This window comes from Thermobia domestica, chromosome 8, assembly GCF_964235325.1.
Source record: "Thermobia domestica chromosome 8, izTheDome1.hap1.1, whole genome shotgun sequence".
NCBI classification, from domain to species: domain Eukaryota; kingdom Metazoa; phylum Arthropoda; class Insecta; order Zygentoma; family Lepismatidae; genus Thermobia; species Thermobia domestica.
In genome coordinates, this window is record NC_137461.1 from 24,592,495 (window position 1) to 24,609,440 (window position 16,946).

Genomic DNA, 16,946 nt, shown 5'->3' on the forward strand with positions numbered 1-16,946 from the left:
TTAAAATTCACTTGCAGCCACATGTAAGGAAAAAACACTTCTTAATATTATAGCAACAAATAGTTTCTCTAATTTCACCGCTGTTGTTATCAAGGTAAAATAATTTACCTCATATTATTAAAGTAATAAAAAACACTGTTTATTCTTTTATAATAATCAGTACTTAAGTAGGTATATAAAATCGTGGAATATATTCATTTGATCGATTAGTTTTGCTGGCAAAGATATCAGCTACCTGGTCAATGCTGTTAAAGAGATAAAACTCTGAGTTTAAAAGAAAAATATTCACTATTAAGAGATGCGTCGCGAGAGTTTTGGAGGTGAAAAAGACACCGTTGGATTCATGGTGATTATCATCATCATCATAGGTATTCTGACATTATTGGCATTCACTTGCCACAGGTGAAAAGCTTCCATACTTCACGGTCTTCTGCTAGCCTCTTTTCTGTTTTCACATTGTCCGTTAATTGTAGCCTTCTTTGCCGCCTTCCGATCTTACCAGCCACAATACCCTCTAGCACGTCCCTCTTTATACAGTTCCTTCTTGGCTAATGTCCCCACCACTTTCTGTTCCTCTTGTTATCAATATACCTAAAACTGTTCTTTTCTCTCCCACTATTTTTAACACCCCCTCATTCGTTTTCCGGTCAACCCAACTAATTCCCTCCATTCTTCTCCACTTCTACATTTCGAAAACTTCCAGTTGTTTTTCATCATTTCTGCGTAATGTCCATGTTTCTGCTCCATACAGTACAATACTCTACTCGATGCATTTTATGAATCTTTTTCTCAAATCCTTATTTAATTTACCACTAAACAGACTTTTCTTCCTCCTAAAGGCTTTAGTTGCCATTCCTATCTTTGCTTTTATTTCACGTTCCCACTTCATATCATCACTAATAATACTACCCAGGTATCCAGAATTCTGTTTTCTTCCCTCCTATTTCTTGTATTTGACACTGACCGCTTCGTTACAGTACCATCGATTTTGTCTTTCTAACATATATTTTCATCTCATATTGTTCACAGCCTTTTCTCAAGGTTTCTAACATCGTATTGATTTTCATTTCAGATTCTGCCGCAAGTGCCATATCATCTCCAAACCGTGTACATCTAATCATTCTACCTCTTACCGAAACATCATTTTGATTATGAAGGCTCTTTTTCAATCTCTCTTCTAGATATATATTAAATAATGTTGGCGGGAGACAGCTTGCTTGTCGAATTCCCTTTCCTCGTACACTCTCCTTTATCATTTCCTCCCTATTTTAACACTTACTTGTTGGTTCATATGTATGTCTCTTATGAGTCTTCGATCTTTCCATTCCAACCCTACTTTCTCTAGAACTTCGAACATCAATTCCCAATTCAGGAGGTCTAAAGCCTTTTCCAGATCAATAACTACCACATACACCTTTTTTCTGTTAGCCTTTCACCGGTTACTCTCAACAATCCAATTGCATCTCGTGTATCCTTATCTCTCCTGAATCCGAGCTGTTTCTCAACTTTTTCATTTGTTTTTTCATACAACCTTCTGCACAGAATTCGAAGCAAAGTTTTTACTGCATGAGATATGACACTAATACTTCTATAATTCTCACATCTCTTTGAGTTCGATTTCTTAGCCATCGTTATCATGATCACGTTCAGAAAGCCTTTTGGTCCCTCTCCTGATTCATATATTTCATTACAGAGACGGAATAATTCTTTCTTGTCTCTCATATTCTTAATGGATTCCATTGTGTATATTATCTATCCTGGTTGTCTTTCCATTCCTAATCTCGGATATAGCGTTTTCAAATTATTCCGAAGAATACTAAACCGTTTATCATCCTTGTGTACTTTATTTTTTACTTCAACATCTAGGTGACATAGTCTATCACTTTTAGTTTTTGACGTGGAGTGTATATCTACTTCTATGTTTTAAATCCTTTTTACCTTCAGAAAACCTACATGTTTTTATCTTTATAACCATTTTTTAAATGTAAATAAACTGAGGGTGAGGATCGTGTTCCTCGAAAGTATTACTTACTTAGATTTTTGGAACCTTTGCAATGAGTATAAAGCTTTTTAATTTATTTTTATTTGTTATTCTGACTTCACTATTCGCAATTTGTACCTGTATTATGCTTTATTAGTTATTCTTTGCATATATAAATATTATTCCTTTGTATATGATATTTCAATTTCCAGAAAATTCCTCCAGGCTTTGGAGAAAGAGAAGAATGAATTATTACTGAAGTTTAAAGTGGCCAAATCCGAGCTGAATGAACATAAAGAGAATCAAGTGTTGGAAAATGTGAAACGCCTTTTAATATTGCAGGAAAAATACAAAAATGATATACAACAAGCAAAATCTCAGGTAAGTATTTTGAGTATATAAAGTATGAGGAACAAAATTGTAACGGAACGGTTTTACCGTCATATTGTTAGTAAATAGGTATAGTTAGGTTCGGCACATATTATACACGTTTGTAGTATAGTAAATTGGGACAAACCAGCATATTATGAATTTTACGTTATTCTCGGTTATTGTTGATGGTATTCATTCATTTCTAGTTATTCTGGTTATCTTTATTGTATTGTTTTGTAGCCGACTTATACTCATTCTGCACTACGCTGCACATGACTGACCTTTGCATGTATTACCTAATGTTTACATATGTTTTAAAATACATGTAGATTTCTAAATTTATTATTACCTACTCTTGTATAAGTAAAGCAAAACTTTAAATTGCTTTAAAATATATCCTACTTTGAATAATACTCCTTCCGATGTGTTTATCCGTTCCGCATTTGAAGCAGCTGTGAGAATGTGTAGGGGCTGTAGTTTCAAATTATATGTCATACGGATAATTACGAAAATCTTGCTTCTTGTTTAGATCGTATTTCGGTTGAATTTGTTTCACTACGTGGCGATCAGATGACGTTGCCTGCTATCCATAACCCCTACGTGGTAGAAAATAGAAGATAGGATTTATAAATTATAATTAGATGCCTATATAATTATTTTATTAATAAATCGATTCAGGTATTTAGACTTCATATTCGTACGAGTTTTAAGATATTTTGGTGCTATTGGAACTATTTCTTCTAAGGAAAAGCACCAGTTGCCTGGGCAACCAAAATATATTACTCAAACATCGTGGATATATGAGGCATTAAGATTTGCAGCTATTTAAAAGGGACTTACTTTTGTTTTATAAATTACTGTTTCGAAAAATTCAAGCTATCGAAATTAAGGTTTGGTTCAAAATAACGTTTAAAACTAATAAGCTTCCGAATGAAGCTGCAATGTCTTAATAATTAATTATTAAATTATGAAGCCTCATCTAATCTGAAATCAGGAGTCTATTGAAAAGATATATTATCTAGTGAGAGTTTTATTGTTAGCTTGAAATAAGAACTTGGATTTAGTAACAGGATATACACGTAAACATAAACTGTTGGATTTTCCTTGCAACGAAATACTAGAAGACCTCCATGGAGCTGATTATTGTGTGTATCTTGTCCTAGTGGAGACACATTAATTTCTTACATTTTGCTTCCTTTCGTTAGCTTTTAGGAACAGTACAGTGGATATGCGGAATAGTTACTATCTTTTGGATTTTGTCACTTCAAAATTTAATAAGCGTAAAATAATGTTGTTTACATCTAAGATGGCTTCAATAACATGTAAGTAAAGTTCTGCGCTGCTTTCCACTCTAAACAGTTTAGTAACGATGAAACTCAACCTTACTTGAATTATAAAATCAAATGACTAAAGTGGAAATAACATTAATTATGCTTACAGTATTTTTCTGATTTTGAAATGAAAAAATTCTTCCGATCTTATTTTTATAACGAAATTCCAGTTTTCCGTGAAAGCTTACATCATTTCATCACATCCATTTGCTGGGTTATCATATGAAAGAAATGCCTGTATTGATGACTGAAGAGTAAAATGCATAGCATATAAGAATCCAGGCTAGACTAGTTATAATAGTAGTCATTTTTATATGTTATTTCTAGATTGATCGAACGTGTCGAGTTGTCGTTAAGCATTGCTGAAATAATGTGAACGAATGTGAATAGATCGATTATGGTTAGGCGTATGTCAACTCTTCTTTCTTTCCGTTTTATACGCTGAAGTCAGATTGATTTGTTAATTTGTTCATCTCCATTTTATATATCGTTTGGTAAAAGTCATTAAGACAGTTAAATTCATTACTCATTTCATAAATACGTAGTAGTTAAAATATATGCTTTATAAGAAATTACAGGGATAGTACTTCATAGCTATAATACGAGACACAAAGTAACATTAATATAAAATACAATATTAATAACTAGAGCAACCCAAAAGCATAAAAAGCATAATAGCAATTTACACATATGGTTGGTACCTTAAACATGGTTGTGGTTGTCTAAGGGTCCAGAAGAAACTAATTTTAAAAGCATAATTTTAGAAAATAAAGCATAAAGCATAATTTAAAATATATAGCACAATTCTTGAAAAATTCTGTTTAACTGCAAGTTTAACATACAGTATTAATATTTTTTGAAACCAATACTTACAACGCAAAGGCATTGAGAACATAACAATGCAACAATGAAAAGCTTATTTTTATTTCTGTAAACTTTTCGGTGTAATCCTTTAATGTGGAGAAAAGAAAAAAGGAAAAGAAGAAGAAAACTTTCCGTCAATAATGAATAGTACACAAGAACTCCACACTATATTGTTATTTGTACCTCTTAAACTTGAGTGCTTTCTGTAGTTTTTGGTTGCATCTTTTACTTTCCCTTTCTGTATATATGCACCTCTAAGGCGCACACAAGTGGTAAAGAAACTGACTCGGTAGTAGTAAAGCGAATCTCTTTACAGTGTATTAAGTAGAAAGTTCATTAAATATGAGAGAAATTGGTTGCATAAAATATTAATAAATAGATCAAGATATTTAGAATTTTTAATATATAGTAAATATTAAACATTATACACGATTAATGTAAAACAATGATTGAAATTAACAATAAAGCATAATTTGGAAAAAATAAAGCATAATTAAACAAAAAATAAAGCATAATGTGGGTTGCTCTATTAATAACGTACAATATAAATGGAGTTAAGTACAATATCCACAAACCTTAAATTGACTATCATAAAACATAGAAGCCACACCAAGTACTATTTAAGAAGAAAGTTAAAGAAAAAGTCGTGGAATCAGTATATTGAATGAAGTACACTACAAGGTATAAATATGAAAAGTGTAAAGTAAAAGATATTGACTCCTAAAATGAAAACTGTTGCACAATAAAAATATACAACCCTTTAATGCGAGCTAGCGCACGTTGGAACAAATAATCAGTCTTAATCCTTTTGATCTTCCTTATTTGTCAAATTATGATATCGTTACCCAACATAAGTTTACTTTGGTTAAAGTTGAGAAACATAAACTGTGGCAAATTTGGACTATCTATTTTCTTTTAATTATTTTACATTTTTCTTTCTTTTTCGTTTCTTGTTTTGAACTTTTTTTTATTATTATATTCTTTCAACTGTGTTATATAATGGGAATGTTCAAACCCACTTCTATATCTTTTGCAGTCTTCAGTGTATTATGTTGGTTATCGCTGTATCCTTTATCAGCACCAGTCGTGCGCCCAGAAATTTTTGTTGGAAGAGATCGAAGCTTTGGGGGGAGGGGGCTTATTAGAAGTATTGGACAAGTATTCTTCTGCACCTGAAAAAGACGATAATTAATTATAAGATACTATATTTTCAGAAGAAAATGATAGAACTAGATTGTTTTTATAAGAGTAAAAGTACAGGTGAAGTGTAAGATGGTGTTTTTATGCTATACCAATCATTTCCCTGTTAAACAAGTAGACAGTTTTATTCAGAAAATGTACAAATATATGTTGACTTACGAAGTTTTGGTAGGGATCCAGACCGGTGGACCCCTCGTGTGTGCGCCCGTAATCAGCACCTTTCCTCTTAAAAAAGTTTGATTCGTTACGTGACAGCTGTAGATGCTGTTACCCAGTGAACATTTTTGAAAGTCAGGATCATCTGAGCTGTCTTATAATTCTTCCCGTTAGTCTCACACTATTCCGTTTTTTTTTTTTTTTCTCACACACAATTCAAATGATCCTGTTTGCATAGATTTTTACAGGGTAACAACAGCTACAGCGGTTATGTAATGATTCAGATATTTTAAGAAGAATAGACGCTGTCGAAACTTACAGCTATAATCGACATGAACAAGATCGCTCAAATTATAGAGGTAGATTTGAACATTCAATTATGTTTTATGTATTCTATAAAGTGTTAAATAATTCCTTGTCTTATTTTGTACATTTGGAAGTTCAATATAAGATTACAATTCACTATTTTTTTTTTTAAAGTTCTTTGAAGAAAATCAGTTGAAGTTGATTCTTGTTTGTTCATGTTTGTTGAGAGATTTATGTCATATGCGTTATAATTGGTGTTAATTCGTTTTGCAGGTGAAGGAGTATGAAGTTCAAATGCGACAGCTGAGAAGGGATGTCGAGAAGTTGAGAAGAGGAGAATTAGATGATAAAATGCTTCAGGAAAAAATGCTTCAAGAACAGCATTTGATTCAAATGCTAGAAAATCGGTTAGAAAATGTAACTATCATTTGGAATTTCCTCTCTGTATTTATTGATTTGAAGTTTAGAATGCCTCAAAGATGAATCCTATCGTCACCGACAAAGGAATTAGGAATAGAAATATCCACTATTCAAATTATATGCTCGCATTTTAGATAGGCTTTGCCAAATTTAATTCATGCAAACTGGATTGACCGAAGAATCTTTTCCCTAATGTATTAATGCTGTAAGTAAAACGGGATCTCTCAGAAGGGATGTTCGCTGCTCCGCCCAATCTTGCTTCCTCATGGATCCGTCACACTAGCTGTGTATACGTTGTAAGGCGTTGCGTTTTTGAATGAAAAAAAATTGCTTTGCTTACTATGTTACGCTTGTTTATCACGGCTTTACGCAAAGACATCAATATTTGACAAAAAAATGGACATAACTATTCTATCAGGCCTTGTTTCCATTTTGTACTAAAACACAATAACACACTAAGCAAGGCGATAATATGTTTAAAAAAAAGTAACAGTTTCAACACAATAACTGTGTCTTCATCAGACTTGCACTCCTTCTGGCTGCTTAGGAGTGTGTCATCTCTTATATACTCTCCGGAGATCAACTTTAATTAGGCTCCGCCCCTTCATTAAAAAAAGTAATACTTGTGTGGTTTTCACTTTCACTTTTTAGCTGCACACGTGTCCAATTAAAAGTTTACTTTTTTCACTGTATACCTTCTGTCCTCTAATTGTCCTTATTTTTCTTATTATTTTGTTCTTTTTCTTTCTTCTTTTCACTTCTTCTTCTTTAAGCAGAATCATCTCCCACTCTTTATTTATCGAGAATCCTGGATTCCAATTCATCACCTTGTCTCCTGCCTTCATAATCTCCGTGGCTTCTTTCCATTTTCTCACCAAAGTTCTGTTATCTATTTCTATGACCTCTGCTCCTTCCCACCCTTCCTGTGGTTTGTCTCTTTGTGATGCTTGTATATCGCATTGTTGTCTCTTTTCAATCTTTCATCATCTTGTGCTGTCTAATCCTTTCTTCCATCTTCTTTTTTGTTTCTCCTATGTAAATTTTGTTACACTCCGCACATCCTACTCTATATATTACTTCCCTTTGATCTTTGCCCGCTATTGCTTTTCCCTTGGTTTTTCTGACTAGTTCAATTAATCTGCTTCCTCCTTTCCTGTACGTCCTAATTCCTGCTTTCCGAAGCATTCTCTTTATCTTCTGTGTTTCTTTGCCTAGGTTTTCTGTTCAAAAACCATTTTTTTTGGTTTTTGTTTTCTTCCTCTTTCTTCCTTTCTTTTGCTATGTTTCTTGTGACCCTTGTCTCTTCGTTGAATCCATTTCTCCTTAGTTGTGTCCAGAACTTCATTAAATCTCGTTTCCTCTGTTCTTCATTTGTGTTTAGGTCTCCTATTCTTTACTCCATGATTTTAATGAAATTCTTCTTCGTACTCTCATCCACATCACTTCTTTTGTGGCAATAGACTCCCGTTGCACACTCGTTTTGGTACCAGGATGTAATAAACTATCCTCCTTCCGACTTCTTTATTTTCATATCTAAATAGTTTATCTCCTTGTCTACTTCTATTTTATTCTCTAGTCTAATCCCTTTGTTTTCATCTTCCACGTCTCTTATGAGTTTCTCCAGCTGCTTTTTCGTTCCCTTCCATATTCCTAAACAGTCACGTACACTTATGTCCAAAATTATTGTCGCATGTCTATAAATATATTGTTATAGGAATATAATTTGATAAGGAATTCACCCGGTATTTTTTATAATGTTAGTATGTTTATAATCGGAAAAGACATGTGTGTGGCAAATTTCATGTCAAAAGAGCAGTTGTTCATTTAGCAACATTTTGTTTTACTCACTCTAATTTTCGTATTTATAATTCTTTTCCTATGAAATTTACCACAAATATACATTTCCCGATTACACACATAGCAGGGTGGAAAAAAATCACGATTTTTTTTAAAAAAATCATTTTTGTTGATTTTTTTGATTTAAATCGATTTTTTTGATTTAAATCAAGTCTTTCTCCTCGTATAATATAAGTCGCAAAGTGAAGAAAAAATATTAGGAATTAGTATTAAATGCTAATTATGCCATTTAAGTGAAAGTATTGGGGTTGAATTTTGAATTATCCCCAATCGTTAACATATATCTATCCCAAACAATGTTTCTTAACACTTTTAAATTATGGCTCTTTTTAAAGGTAAATTATAGACTTTCAGTCAAGCAGCTACAGCATCATCCCTGTTTATCCTAGGATCATCATACATGCATCACTCTCTTTAGAATAGAACAGCTTTTAGAACGGTAACATTCACATTTCCCTATCATGTCCCTGAAGCGGGAAATTTTGAGACTAATCAGCATTTCTTTAACTTTTTTAAATTTTGATCCCCTCTGGATTCCCCTGTGTTAACGCACAGATCTCAAAACCAACTGCGAAATACTAAGGGGTGTACTAAATTTCAAGCTTCTATCTTGAGTAGTAAGGGATAGGAAACTATTTAACAATGAGTTAAGAACATTCACAGAATGCCCCAGATGAACCGGATGTAATATAAAAATTTTCTCAGACATCCCTATTTATCCTAGGATCATGATTTGTACCTGTTCAGAATAAAACAAATTTTCAAACGATACCCTTCAAATGTTTCCATCATATATCGGGGGGGGGGGGGGTAATTGACGAAAAAAGTAATTTTCTGTTAAAAATATAGTTTTTTTCTTTTTAATTTTTACCTCTGTGGACCCCTCCTCCTGTTTTAAGGCAGAGATCTGAAACAAATCTGAAAAATACTGAGGGGTACAGTGAGTAAGTGTGCAAAATTTCAATCTTGTAGGTGCAAAAGTAAGCCCCCAAAAAATAATATTCCCCAAATACTCCAGATTCCCGTATAAACCAGAATCTCAGATAAGTTTCCTGAGACATCCCTATTTATGCTAGGAGCATAGTACGTACATCATTTCCTTCAGAATAAAACAGCCTTTCAAACGGTACCATTCATATGTCTCCATCTGAGGCAGGAAAATCCCGAAAAAATCTATTTTTTGTTAAAAATATCCTTTCTTTAAAAAACATTTTTGCCCCTCTGGACCTCGCTGTTTCTAAGGGGTGCACTGAACGAGTGTGCAAAATTTCAGTCTTCTGAATGCAAAATGTAACCCGCCAAAAAATAATAATAATACGCATAACAAAAAATATCTTTTAAATTTATGACGTCATCACACACTATGCCTCAACGCAGAAAGGCGTGAAAGCATATGTAACATGTTCTAAAATGCCTTGAAGAAAACGAAGTAAAAAGCCTTATTGGTACTTTTTTAATCGAATAATGAAGATTCTACCCTATCACCTAAAAATAGGTGATATAATTTAAAAGGTTAAGCATTAAGGGAAAAGTACAGCAACGTTTATCAAAATGACACTTTTTTTTTAGAAAAGTTACTGATATTTTGCAGAGGCCTATTTTTAAAAACTCAGAACTAGCTTGCGGCATGAAATACATAAATTTCGCCTAAAGTTATAAAATTAACTAAAAAAAATGGAGAGGGGATAGGACCCCTCTAAATACGCCCTATTATCTGAGAACAAACAGACACGCACAAAAAAGAATTTTCGTCTTAAATGTCGATGGTGATTTCCCCGTTGGAATAGTTAACGATTTTAAAACCCAAACCCAATGTTACGAAAAGAAGAAAGCAGGCTTGCTCCGTTACCTGTTCAAAAACGGGATTTTCCCTAATCATCCTTTGCATGACACTTGTTTTCATACTATACTGTACATTTGAGTCTCATTATATTATGATTATTAACTTCCATAATCGAAATAACAGAACAGAAACGGGATTTTACTTATTTTCACTTTAAATGAATTTAGTTCGGAATTCGATTTAAATCAACGATTTTTATTAAAAAAATCAAGTGATTTAAATCTTGATTTAAATCGTGATTTAAATCAGACTGATTTAAATCAATCCACCCTGACACATAGTATCAGTATTAAAAGTACCCTCCAAAATCATTATCGAATTATATTCTTACAAGAAGACAGTTATAGATATGCGACAATCATTTTGGACATGAGTGTACATAACGGCAAAAAAGAAGCAGTCTTTCTCCTCCTCTTTCTATCGTCTCCTTCTCCCATCGATTCATTATTATATCTGATAGTACTGGACTCAAACAAGATCCTATATTAAGTCCTTCCTTAATTTTAACAATCCCGTCTCTGATCCTTTAACAAAGGATCAGAGCCATTGTGGGACAATGGATACTGTATAATCCGATCGGGATCAAAAATTGACATGGTGGTAAATCTCCACTTGCTGTGTAAGCGTGTGTGAAATATGGTGTATAGGCTTCTGGTTCCTAAGTTATGCACTATCAAAATTATAAATAAGTTCTTTGAGCATAATATAAACGGAATAAATACTGTTTAAACAGCAGTATCAATCTTGAACAGAAAATAAAATCAAATGAAGACGATTTTGTCACTGCTATGAGTATTTCATTTACATTGGTCTACTAAAATTCATAGATAAGTAATGGATATATTTTCATTCGTGTATTCATTAACTTATTCCAGGCTTCTGTGAAGTTTAATAGAATGCTGACTCATAACGGAAAGCTTCGAGAGGAAATCGACCATCTTTTAAAAGAACGAATGCGTTTCAATTACCTTCACAAGCAGTTGTTAAAACGTCTGATGGTCGCAAAGAATACTTTGAATGCTCTGGTGGATCAGGCTACACAAGCGTACGATCAAAGGTAATCTTCTACTGTACACGTAATAAATTTTTTAAAATTCAATTGTAAAGGAATGTGGAATGGTGATTTCTCGTTATTGAGCTTTTCTTTTGAACCGATAGACATAAAGGCATTAAGTATTGTATAGAGAAGCTTTGAAGTATATGGAATACAACACAAGGGGCGATTTTAAGTCTCCTTACAAACTAGATCATCACACAAAAATCTACTTTTGTTTCATGGCATAATAAGTATATGTAGAACTTTGTAATGATACACACACACACACACACACACACACACACACACAGAAAAAAAATTAGATAGTGAATTGAACTAAATGTTAACTACAGCTCACAGATGACGAGAAGAACCCTAAAACAGGGTTTGCGGGGAAAGGTCAACGGCACGGTCAAGTCCATTTTAGGTTTTTGAGGTGAGGTCTATACTTAGATGTCGTTTGCTACTCCGGGTAGTTATCTGTGTGCTATTCCGTGGTGTCATTCGAAACCCCCGTGCGAAAAGTGGGCGAGCCCATACTTACGTCACACTACTTCTGCTAGGGTTCTTCTCGTCATCTGTGAGCTGTACTAATCCCAGAACTGAGGGGCACGGTGGCTCAGTGGTAGAGTGCTTACCTCCTGTTCGTAAGGTCGCTGGTTCGATCCCCGGCCAAGTAAGTTTGTGGTGGACAACATCGCGCCCATGGGTTTTCTTGGGGGTGCTCCCTTTTCTCCAACTTTCTCATTCCACCAATTTTTACATCATCAGTCACTTGCTTTAATCATCGTCTCCCTTAGCCTAGCAGACATAATTGTGGGACTTTAAACTCAAAGATTTCATTTTAATCCCAGAATTGTTGTACGATGAAGTTTTGCATTTGTTAACACACTAATCCTCTTTCCCTCACTCTGTGCTCTCAAAATATTATCATCCTTAGAAAAAATGTTAAGGATGATCGTCTTTTGTTGCTTCAACTACTAATAAATCTTTGTTTACAAGTTTGAACATGTGTATATTTCCCCCTCTCTACGTATTTTCAAAACAGTTTGATGTATACAGTATTTTTCAAAGAAATGCTGATTTTACTCCTGGAATACGAGTCCATCTGTACATGTACTCTTAGCCAGATGTCAATAAACAAAATTAAGTGATGTAATTTTATTCGAAGGACTAAATAGATATAACCAAATACGAGATTGTTGGGAATAATTACGGACACAATGTGTTGCGGAAGACTTATATACATGCCTCTATATTGAATGTTAGTTGTTAGGATAGATTGTGTGCAAACAATTTATGATAGGTATTGATTTATAGAAATTTCTTGTATGTTCTCTCTTTGATGGAATGTCTGATTATGTAAATTGATATCTGGAGACTCAGTTGGATCTATATTGGTAACGGAAGCTCTTACCTGTATTATAGAAGTCTCGTATAATAAATATCTCATTAGTAAACGGTGCATTTATGTTGAGTCTTTGTAAGGACGCTTAAGCCTAATTTGGAGTTAAGGAACGTACTCTCTTGAATTTATTTATTTATTTTATTTATTTATTTATTTATTTATTTGTACCCTCAACAGAGTATAAAACTCAGTTGCAGAGGGTTAACATTTGGTGGATATGTTCAGTTAACCAGTAAGAATATAGAATAAATGAATTTAAATACATACGTAAACAAATCTATAATAACAGGACAAGACAAATAAAGTACAATAAGTGTACAAATAAGCCATGAGTCGTAGAACTTTCAAAACTTAGTTCCTGTAGTGACGTTCTTTGTTAGTAAATATACCCAAACACACATTCTCTTTACTTATTGCATTATAAGCAGCACTAATTCTCCAAGTAGGTGACATATACAGTATATTTGTCCTTGCTTTCCGGCAAAAGAACACGCTATTGTTTTTGCACGTTTTTTAAGGGACGGGGGTTGAATAAACAACTTCTGTAACAGCACTGGACAGTCTATTTTATTATGCAGGAGTCTAAATAGAAAAATTAAGTCAGTTAGTGTTCTTCTTTGTTCTAACGTCATGAATTTAAAATTATCAGTAAGATTCGTGTAGTGCTCAAATTTTGGATACAGACTGGTCTTTTTGTAGGTAAAATATCTTCAGAATTTATTTTGTAATTGCTCAACTTTCTGGCATTCAGTTTTTACGTATGGATTCCAGATAACTGACGCATATTCTAATTTAGTCCTAACATACGAAAAGTAAAGAGTCTTCAATGTTGTATCATTTCTAAGCTCATTACTCATTCGGATTACGAATCCGAGGTTCCTGTAGGCTTCATTAGTTATTTTATCTACATGCTGATTGAATGTTAACTTATGATCAAATATTACTCCCAAATCTTTCACTAAGTTTGATTTGTTTAAATTTGCCATACCAATGGAATACGAATATTCGCAAGAAAACTTTCCTACTGAACGTCACAGACACATTTATCTACATTCATCTGAAGTTTGTTTACTTTACACCAATTAATTACATTATTTAGGTCTTGTTGTGATAAATAACAGTCTTCTCGCGTTTCGACTTTTGTATATATTTTGAGATCGTCTGCAAGCAATAGTTTTCTGAATTTGTAATATAACATGGATGATCATTGATAAAAAGTAAAAAGAGAAGGGACCCTAAATTCGATCCCTGCGGAACTCCTGAAATCATGTCTATTTGTTTAGAAATAAATTCTTTATAGAGAACGGACTGTTTACGGTTATGCAAGTAAGAGGAAAAGAAACTGACCATAGGAGGACTAAAGTTAAATGAAGCTAACTTATGTAGTAAAACATCATGTTGTACAGTGTCAAAAGCCTTACTGAAATCAGTGTATATAACATCTACTTGACTATCGTTGTCCAAAGAAAAAGCTATAAAGTCTGTAATGATGCCTAAATTTGTAACTGTTGATCTACTTTGTAAGAATCCATGTTGATATACCGAGATTGCAGGGCGCACGATTTAGTATTCGAACATATAGGACGCTTTCAAATATCTTGGCAAATACGGGTAAAATTGCAACAGGACGAAAATTTTCAATATTTTTTTTCTTTCCCGATTTAGGAGTTGGGCAAACTATTGAGTGCTTCCATTTGTCAGGAAAAACACTTGTTTCTAATGCAAGATTAAATATTATATTTGGAGGGTATTTAAAAATATCGATATATGCTTTAACAATATATGGAAGAATGTTGTCATTTCCCATTAATTTATTAGATTTTAATTTTTTGATTGCTCTTGCAATCTCCTTTATGGTTATCTCCGATATAAGAAAAGAGCCTAGCGCAATATTATTATCAATATTATCACAAAATGAATAACTACTACCGGGATCATCAGCTGATGACGCTAGTCGATATACAGACCGAAAATGGTGTGCGAAAGCATTTGCAATCTCATCACTTTTGCTCAGGCTACGTCCCAGGTACAACAGTGGTCCAGAAGAGAGATGTTGCGTTTTATTCTTAATATAGTTCCAAAATTGTTTTGAGTCTTCTTGTATGTTAATTTCTGTTTCTAAAATAAATAATTTATACTTTCTTGCTATTTCCTGTTTCACTTCCTTCCGCAATTTACAAAATTCATTGTAATGGTATTGACAATTCCCCTTTCCCCTCAGCTAAAAACAGGATGTTACGATTTCTCTTTTATTTTTTCTATTATACTACTTGTAAACCAACAGGGAAATATTTTTGTGGATCTTTTTTTCAAGGGAATACTTCTGCGAAAGGTGTCATAAATTATTTCGTAAAACGATCCACCACTTTATTTACATCCCTGTAATTTCCCAGACTTAACCAGTTAATTTCACGTAAATCATTGTAAAGTTGCAAAAAATTTCCCTTTCGAAAGTTGAAACCTAAAATGTTTTTTTGAGATTTCGATTTTATTGACCGTTTACACAAAATATTTATGAGAAGGCACGGGTGGTGCATGTCCTGTTTTACGAGAGGATGGGGCTCTCTTTCTACAGTAATATTTTCAAGGTTAGAGAGTACGAGATCCAACATTCTTCCTAAGCTGCTGCACACATTATTAAGGGATTTTAGGTCATAATACAATAGAAAATTATATAAATGTTGATATTTGCCTATCAAATTAAAAAAAGAAAATTGCGTTCCATTAATTTGAGAATAGTTCATATCCCCCACTATGAGAATAATGCTGTCTACTTCACAGTTGCTTTCAATAAATTGAAAGAAGTAATCGTATTGAGAGATACTTCAGTCCGGTTCAATATACACAACGCCAATGTAAGCAGCCTTTGAGTTAATTTTTACTTTTGTAAAAATACCATCCATGTTCAGATCACTATAGATAACTTGAATCACTTCAATTCCTTAAATAGCATGCCTCCTTCACGTGTTTTATTGCATGCACTATCTCGATCTTTCCGATAAACCGAATACCGAATATCAAAAAACTCATATATTAAAAGAACTGTTATTTAACCAGGTTTCTGTTAATGCAACTATGTCGTAGTCATTTGACAAAATATTAGGATAAAACTCAGTCTCCTTGTTTCTAAGAGATTACACATTCACATAGCACACACGTTAACGCTCTTTTTATTATTATTATTATTATTATTATTATTATTATTATTATTATTATTATTATTATTATTATTATTATTATTATTATTATTATTACCACTGCCAAACACATTGGAGCATTCAGCTTTCAAAGTCTTACCTTGAAGGTCATTGAACGTTTCCTGTCAATTTCGAAAAGTCCTATACGGCCGTGCTCCTCCTCCTCTTGAATGACAAGCTTACTCTGATTGTGAGTGTTGGACAATAGTTTTTAGTGTCGCAGCTACAGTTTATATAGATTTCGAGTTTAGATATGTTTCGAAAGTTTCGGGAAGTTGGTTTGTAGTTCCTTACTGTCATTATTGGAAAGTATCGATGCTTTGGTCAACTTATAGTTCCTTTTTGTGATTACTTCAAAACACTAACGCATAACTACCTTCAGAGTAATCCCTTTGAGGGACGACACCATTTAACCAGCGTAGCTAGAACTGCTACAAGCCATTTTTTTTTCATCCTCCGATAGTGTCTTTTATGATGATTCTTTTACCTGATTTTCTGAGGGAAAGTAATTTCCCTTCAGACGTTGTTTCACCTGGCAAAGAGGGCTAAATCGAGTGAGTAGAAGGGATCCGCACAGTCGTTCTATATTTGACTCAATGGGGAGCAGTGGGCAGGCACACTGTCATGGAGAAGATGCCATTGTCCATTTCGCAACCTCGCAAGCTGCTTATGACGGTTCGACTCTCACATACGACGTAAAATATCCACATACAGCACTTGTGTACTGTTCAGCCTTCAGGAGTAATATTTTCCGTATGGACAAATTCTTAAGAATTACACACACCTCGAGCATGAATTTCTGTTTGATGTGACATTGACTGATTTTCTTCAATGTCGGTGAAGTTAATGCCTTCAAGGATGAAGAAATACACTTGGGCTGAAATATCAAAGAAGTAGCACAAAATTTTATGACCTGTGATTATTTTGTCTTAACCCTTTATATGACCCGAATGTTTTGTTTTCGGCCAATATTTT

At 33.5% G+C, this 16,946-nt stretch overlaps 1 protein-coding gene across 1 annotated transcript in view; it reads left to right on the top strand.

Moving 5' to 3' along the window:
* Window positions 1-16,946, top strand: part of LOC145692798 (coiled-coil domain-containing protein 63-like) — a 46,590-nt gene that overhangs the window by 6,782 nt on the left and 22,862 nt on the right. Inside the window, exons 3-5 of the mRNA XM_081768278.1 lie at window positions 2,194-2,362; window positions 6,484-6,627; window positions 11,206-11,387. Of these exons, the coding sequence (XP_081624404.1) occupies window positions 2,194-2,362; window positions 6,484-6,627; window positions 11,206-11,387 (495 nt within the window). The remainder of the gene's footprint in view (window positions 1-2,193; window positions 2,363-6,483; window positions 6,628-11,205; window positions 11,388-16,946) is intronic.